General features: G+C 52.1%; 2 protein-coding genes across 2 annotated transcripts in view; both read left to right on the top strand.

Annotated features, from left to right (window-relative positions):
- Positions 1 to 1,320: 1,320 nt before the first annotated feature.
- Positions 1,321 to 4,229, top strand: LOC113218462 (cuticle protein 19-like). The gene is made up of 3 exons (XM_026438830.2): positions 1,321 to 1,407; positions 1,572 to 1,715; positions 3,773 to 4,229. Exons 1-3 carry the CDS (start codon positions 1,393 to 1,395, stop codon positions 4,004 to 4,006), a joined length of 393 nt encoding a protein of 130 aa, XP_026294615.2. The 5' UTR covers positions 1,321 to 1,392; the 3' UTR covers positions 4,007 to 4,229.
- The window catches only part of LOC113201689 (phosphatidylinositide phosphatase SAC2), a 12,466-nt gene continuing 8,969 nt past the window's right edge, over positions 4,069 to 7,565 (top strand). Inside the window, exon 1 of the mRNA XM_052273169.1 lies at positions 4,069 to 4,149. Coding sequence (XP_052129129.1) covers positions 4,069 to 4,149 — 81 coding nt within the window. The remainder of the gene's footprint in view (positions 4,150 to 7,565) is intronic.

The raw sequence follows: 7,565 nt of genomic DNA, 5'->3' as shown, positions 1-7,565 counted from the left end.
AAACGAAGAAAAAACGTTTTCCTGCAATGCGAGTGGTGATGGGATGGGGCTCATTGGGGACTCGCAACTCTCAGAGCCATAAGTCTGTATTCAGACTGTCAGATTATTGCTTAGTGAGTAAGATTGGGTGTCAAACTCACACTATGGAAAATAGTCGTAGGCTTACGGTGATTTTTTCATTGATGTGTGTCGTAAAGTCACAATTTGAAATTGTAAATTTAGAAGCACTTTGCAACGACTTGGAATTGATCGACAAGAAAGAATGGGTTGTCCCAAATTTACAGCATACAGGGTGGGTGTTCCGCGCCGTCCTTTTTAAATGCTTATACTGTACCGGATTCACGCGTGCTGGCGCTGGCAGGCTTGCCTACCGTAGCTCACCAGGGCGCCTTACGGCGCCGTGCGAGTATGCAACCCGTCCGCACGTAAGAATCCGGCACAGTATAAGCATTTTTAAAAGACGGCGCGGATCACCCACCCTGTATTATGTAAGTGGAAATAACAACAAATGCAACTGTACGAGGATATTTCTCACACAGTGTGCAGCTCAGTTAAGTAATTTGCATAAAATGAGTGCGGTTTGGTATCATATTCCAAGTGCTAGGATTGCCCGCTCATACGTGACCGCGGGAACCCATTCTGTTAGCACGGTACGCTTCCTAACCACGAGTAAAACAAATCGTCTGTTGTGCGTGCAGGTTCGACTGATATTGACTCTGGGTTCTCTTCGGCCCTCTTCTTGTTTTGCATATGGACCGGTGAAGTACAACATGGGCCTGAGGCAACGCGGCGCGTTTCCGCGCCGCCCCCGCCGCCGCTGCACTCGATGCATACCGAAGGAAGATGTGTGTGTGTGTGTGTGTGTGTGTTGTGTTCCTGAATTCCTAATTACTGCTCACTACTACGTACTACTACACTGGGAGGTGCGGCGGGCGGGCGTGAGCAGAGGTGTTGGTTATATGGACTCCCCCCCGGGGAGTCGGCGGGAGCCGGAGGGGATGCCCCTGCCCCCTGCTGCAGGCGGGGGCGGTGCGGGGGCGGTGCGGGGGCGTGGCCGGCACCCAGCTGCTGTGGTTTGTGGAGGGGGGGGGGTACTTTTGTTAACGCGTTATTGGCGCCGGACACCACAGGAGCAGGGACTTGCACAATGACGGTAACGGGCTGAGCCGGGCAGTACGTGGGGGCGGGGCGGCGGGCCGCGGCGGGGCGAGGCGGGGCGAGGCGGGGCGAGGCGGGGCGAGGCGGGGCGAGGCGGGGCGAGGCGCTGCGGAGGGGTGGGGCCGCTCTGGGCGCCCACCTATATAAGCCTCTGTTTGGCGCCATGTGAGCACCAGTTACCAGCCTCTCATCGTCTAGACGAGAAGTACCTCCTCCTCCTCATCACCCGCAGCCATGGCTTTCATCAAGGTGTGCATCATGTCAAGCTATGTGTGTGTGTTGTGAGTGCGTCGTATGTGAGGCCCCAGTGACGCACCAAGTCCACGGCGTTCTCAGCGTGCTCCCAAAACAAACGTGCCCAGTGTTTCTCTTAGTGTGAAGAAAATGTGAACAAAATCATTTTAATTTTGCAGTTGGCTCTTGCCCTGACCCTCCTGGTGGCGGTGGCTCTGGCCATGCCCGGCGGTCACCACGCCGAGTCGTACGCCAGCTTCAACCTGTTGGATACCGGCTATCACCATGGAGGCCACGAGTCGCATCATGAAGAGCACCACTACGTGAGTGACCAAAAACAGTTGCTAGGACTCGATACAACTAGAATTTCTAAGGTTATGCCTCTTGATTAGGTAGGTAAACGATGCCTCTACTCTCTACGGAGGGTATCGATCTATTCTATAACTAGTAGTCTCTAGTTCGAAGCTGAGCGAAATTTTGGATAAAATTATATTATGTCTACGCGTTTGAGGCTGAAACTTTGGAAAGTTATGGTACCCCAAGATAAAAAAAAAATCAGAGCACAATAACTTTCCCATTTTACTTTACCTATACGCGGTACTAGTGACTTGTTCTGCGAATCTAGATTTTAACTCTAAAGATAGAACTAGAAAAGCAGAAGGCTTAACTTTTTAAGTATCCTTATATGTACTAGCTGGAAATTTTCTATAGACTATCTGATGATAGTTGTAGAAAATGTATAAAATGCCGGCACGAAATCTGTTTTAACATTTATATATACAATATGTAAAACGATATTTTTTTATTATGTTGATTAGACAGTTGAGTGGACGGGACTATGATTTTTGAGAGAAAACTCGGGAAAACTAATACTACCGCGAAACACGTAAATCTGCCTCGGCCATCGACTTACACAGTGAAAGGGGGGAACGGTATCTTGGAGGGGGAGGGGGTGGGGCGAGGTGGATTTGCCGAAACAGTAGCCAGCAAAGTGAACATGAAATTGCCGCTCGCGGGCGCTCGTCGCCCCGCCCAGCCGTAACGGCCGGTGGACCGACTCCTCCGCACGCGCAATGCGGGGCTGAGCATTGCCCTGGCTGAGCGACGCGGCTCGATGCTTAGCTCAATCGAACGGGAGGTGTTCTATATTCTTCCAGGTTTGGGTAATCCTCCATATACTGGTGTAGGAATGTAGAGCACCGTTCGTTCGATTGAGCGCGATGGTTACACGAAAAAAGAAGAATTTGTTGTGAGGATCAACTGTGTTTGGTAGGCTAAATTCAATAGCTGGAATCGAGAATCCGACACCCACAACCAGGAGGTGGTTGTGGGTATGGGGTTCTCGATTCCAGCCATCGAATTCAACCAACAAAAAAGAACTGATCTCCAGAACAAAGTCTATTTTTACCGTGTAGTCTTGCAGCTTAGGGTCAGCCATAATGGCAGCAATTAAATAGTTAATTAAACTAAAATTTAGTTCTGCTCACTAGGCTACTGTTGTGGCTCCGCCCTCGTTTTATGCTTGTCCCTGATTTCCCGATGGTTGCTAAAGTTTTTCGATTTTCTGGGCGCTGTAACAACCTGTGTCGGTGGGCATGTGCATGCGTGCATGGCAGAAATCGTTACTTTTTTCCCTATCTCCACACGATGCACCGGCTTGCCCACAGTCCGTTAAATGAACTTTTCTTTTCCGCCCAAATCGGTAGGCCTATTCGCGTTGCGCAACCTTGGCTGGCTGGCGTGACCACCGCCCCTGGCGCATCTCCTACTTCTTGCTGTCGCAGACGAGCGCGCTGCTCTGGCCGAGGTTCCGGCCCTTCCCGGCCCGTCCGGGGTTGCCTAATGGGCGCAAGGGCCCCCTATTTATTTCCGAGTGGCTGGGCGGGCGGAGGAGCTGCTGAGCTGCCCTCCGAAACGCATGCAAATGCCCGCCCCTCTGCCCGGCGGCCGCGGTCCGGCCGCGCGCGCCGCGCCGCCTCGCAAAGGCTCATGTACTTCACACGGTTTCTGGGCATCTTCGCGCCACGCCTTCACGTCCTCAGGCTCCCTCGGATACCATCTCTCTTGGGAAACAGAGGAGGAAAAGAACAGAGGGAAGGGGGGAGGTGGGAGTCCGGGAGCGAGAGGGAGAGAGGGGAGGAGGCGAGTGATGGCGCCTGCACTGGTGACTGATAAGCGCTCGCCAGCGTTCAGGTTCCCGGTCCCGCCTCCACCACGCGTGCCCCGCGTGCTCGCGCACGTCCTCGCGGTGCAGCCAACCGGCCTATCTCGGGATACCCCGGACGTGCGCCGGATATGTGGAAGTGGGTGATGGCAGCACCTGGCACCTACTACCTCACCACCTCGCGCGCTACTACACGCTGCCTTGTTGATGTTGCAGTCGCACCCCAAGTACGAGTTCAAGTACGGCGTGGAGGACCACCACACCGGCGACCACAAGGACCAGAAGGAGGAGCGCGACGGCGACGTGGTGAAGGGCGAGTACTCGCTGCTGCAGCCCGACGGCAGGAAGCGCATCGTGCACTACACGGCCAGCAAGCACGGCGGCTTCAACGCCATCGTCTCCTACAGCGGCCACGCCATCCACCCCGAGGTCAAGCACGGCCACTACTAGACGACGCGACACTCTGGCCGCCGCCGACCCAGGTCGTCAGCGGCTCCCCCCGGCCCTCGTCGATGACCGACCTGCGGGCCATGGGACCTTCCGGAGAACTCTTTGGAACCTCGCAAAGACTGCAACACACTCTTGCTCATCTTGTAAATAACTCACATACCATCTACCTCATTCTGTAGTTGTACTACCAATTAGGCGCCAATAAAAGAAAAAAGTAAGACTATAGTATTTTATTTCCATGGCTTTAACTAGGCTTTTATAACATGCCCCTCACACTTTTCCCGCACTACCAGGGAAAACGAAAAGAAAAATGACCCGAGTTTGTGTCGTTTCATTTGCAAAGCGGCCTGGCCCGCTGCGAGGCCTTGGGTCTCGTCTAAGTTATAATGTAAGTTGATCACCGCCATGTTGGTCGGTGACACGCTCTCCGTAGGCACGCCTCACCAACGCTGGAAAGTGGAACTGGGTTGAAAGTCACAACCTTACCGTCCGGCCTGTCTAAGGCAAACGGTGCTGTGAGCCGATAATATGCGGCGTCAACACTAACAAAATAAAATGCATAAAACGCATCGACAAGGCCTTGTTGTTATGTTGCTGCTTTTTTATTATTTTTTAAAAAGTGTGGTTTGTGTAGAGTTGAGTGCTGACCGACCAACTAGTGTAATGCTGCCGAAAGAGTAGACTTTATAAAATACACGTATTCTTTGTATCAAACTGAAAAATATAGAAATATTTGCAACGAATTCGGCGGGCTTCTGTGGGAGTGTACCGGGTGTACCTGAGGACGCTGCAGTGTTGCGAGATTGCATGCCCTCTTCCTCTTGAGCTGCAGGAGCCATAGCACTTTGCGAGCGGCCGGGATAGGTAGGTGAACCCGCAACACTGCGGCGTCCTCTCTGTTGCACCCGGTATGGTATCCAACTTGCAGGCTACTTCCCTTTGAACGGTCCTAAGAAGACGACTCAGCATGCTCGGTCGGGCGGAGGCTAGGCTAGCGGAGGCTCCCCGGAGCGTGAAGTGTCAGATGTGTGGCCTACCGCCACGGCGTCTCTGCTCCGCCACGCTCCCCTCCACGTACCCTTGGCCTTTCCTCGCACACCCCGCATAAGAGACAGAGTACGGTACAAGTTAGCTACATCGCGAATGAAAAAAAAAACTGCACTCAAGACTCGAGCATAAGTTGCTAAACGACACGCACTTTCACAGTCCATCTAATATGAACACATGCTGTGCGACCGCAACGCTGGGGTCGGAGCGGGTACTCGTACATCCTTCAAGCACAAGATTAGCTAAAGGGCAAAGGGCAGTAGTATACAGCACACGCATTGTCTTAATTGTTGTGCATATAATTTATTTTCAGAGTTTATGTTTAACTGAGCACTGTAGAATCCTCACAAACAAATTAGTTTGCAAGCTGCGAAGCATTAGGCTGCTTTGTAATACGAATCATTTGGTTTGGAATCACAGAGCATTGAGAGGGGAGCGGTCCAATGCTGCACGTCATTGCCTGCTGCTGCGGAGTTACATGCGCTCTGCGCTTCACTGCATTTAAGGTACCACGGCGTGACTCCTGTAATTCCAGGAATGCTCCCTCTGCTCGGCTCCACACATCGTCCACTTTACCCGATGGTTTGATTCCGACCTTCTCCGTCCTTCGCTTTTTTTTTCCTCTCGCGGGGTACGGGTCGACCGCGTGACTTTTGCACGGGCTTGCTTATGGTCCGAGTACAGGGCTGTAGACTCCGACCGGCGACACCACACCCTTCAGGGACGACAGTGACACTCCAACTCCTGTTAATGAGTTCTTTTACAAAAAAAGAAGAAGTGGAATAAGGGCTACTCTCGGACCACCACAAAGCCTTGGCTTATCACACCCAGAGAACTATATCAGCAATCGAATGGGGGTCGTAGGAAACAAAATTTACATAGGTCCTGAAACCAACTAAGTTTTAGTATACTCTAATTTTAAATATCGTCTATAAAATAAGTTGCCTTGGCTAAATTGTTTAATCAGTACAATCGAAATTCCGTCCACACAACTAAAATTTTATCGGTTTTGAATTTCGGAAATTTTGTAAAATTGCTCATTCTCTAGTCCCACTGACGGGAACAAGCGGGAGCAAACTTTTCGTGAGGAAGGGTGTTGCACCTATAGACTTTGCACTTGAAACAAATAATTGGTTTTGTTTGGGTCTGTTTCAACTAAATTTTAGTTCTTATGACTGATTTCTTTCATTTTCATGCAGTGCGGTTGGTTTGACCTATGAATAATATTTCGTTCCCTTTTTTTGCAGGTACTGTTATTGTACTTGGTATTGGCATTTCCAGATTCAAGGGGCGTGCGGCGTGCCTCTACTTTTACCACCGGCATCTGGAGCGATACACGTATTTATTGGTAGTTTTTCCCGAAGTTACGGCCCAGAGTCATTACTTTCGTGACATTGCATTTTCTAGGTTACGGCTAGCCGGCTAAAATGCGGTATACCTAGTGCACAGGAGAGCCAGTGCGTGGCGTGGCGCGGCGTGTGCTACCGACAGCCGTCTGCCTCGACTAGCCGTTTTTAAGAGAATAACCAACTAATAACAATCATAATCATAACGCCACTACTAGGAGACATGCCGCGGTTCGTTGTCAAGAACGCCATTCCGACAAGCCGCACACGGTGGTGGCCAGTCAGCTCTCAGCCTCAGACCCGCCCCGCCCCCGCTTTACCCGTCACCTCACCAGCAAACCGGATTGCCCCGCGAAAAAGCCAACAACACAACACACTTTTCCATGCACATACCCCGGAATATTTCGTTGATATTATACTGCACCGCATGCAGCCACCCTATGGCCCCTTGCTAGTAGGCAACGCGCCCGCACGCCTGGCATGCAGTACAGTTTAACTAAATTATGCTCCGGGGTCTATGTGGACCACCCCCTTGTATAATCAGAGATTAAAGTACTCCAGCATCGCCACTGGTATCTTTATAATTACGATGGAATCCCTTTCGAGCAGACTGCTCTCTACGCATTTTTTTTCATACTACACTGGTCGCCCGGTCCGGGAGCGTTTGGTAATGTTATAACTTTTGTTTAATGAGAGCAGGGTTATTTTTGTGTGTTTTTTTGGGGGGGGGCGGAGGGAGGGGGGTTCGGAGAAAGGCCTCTTACTACATTCACTACGTAGGTTAGAAAATCGGCAATAGGTGGCCATAACAGCACGATGTCCCTGATCAGCCGAGCCGTTAAAGCGTACGGACTCGCCTAGGCGAAGTGTTGTTATTGCGATTCGCAGAATTTGCAATGAAAAATGCATGACTACTGCTGTGCGAGGAGCGGTCCAGGCTGCCCCCCTTGCATACCCCTCCCCTACCCCGGGCCGGACCCGACGGACTCGACCCGCTGCTGTGAAGCCCCGCCCCTCCCCCCGCAACCCCCTCTGCCGCGTCCCGTCCTGTGCGGGGGGGCCATGGAGGTCCTAGTGCACACCGGTCAGGTCGAGGGGTGCAGGTGCGGCGGGGCGCGGCGGGGCGGGGCGCGGGCCGAGACCGAGGTCCCACCCAGGCAGTCTTA

Source organism: Frankliniella occidentalis, unplaced genomic scaffold (genome assembly GCF_000697945.3).
Source record: "Frankliniella occidentalis isolate FOCC.00 unplaced genomic scaffold, Focc_3.1 Scaffold251, whole genome shotgun sequence".
NCBI lineage: Eukaryota > Metazoa > Arthropoda > Insecta > Thysanoptera > Thripidae > Frankliniella > Frankliniella occidentalis.
The sequence above is the reverse complement of the archived record's forward strand: the minus strand, read 5'-3'. Positions and strand labels throughout refer to the sequence as shown.

Excerpts from the sequence above, each read along its gene's own strand:
- LOC113218462 (XM_026438830.2), top strand. Across the intron at positions 1,716-3,772 it reads ATCATGAAGAGCACCACTAC|TCGCACCCCAAGTACGAGTT; the intron begins GTGAGTGACCAA and ends TTGATGTTGCAG.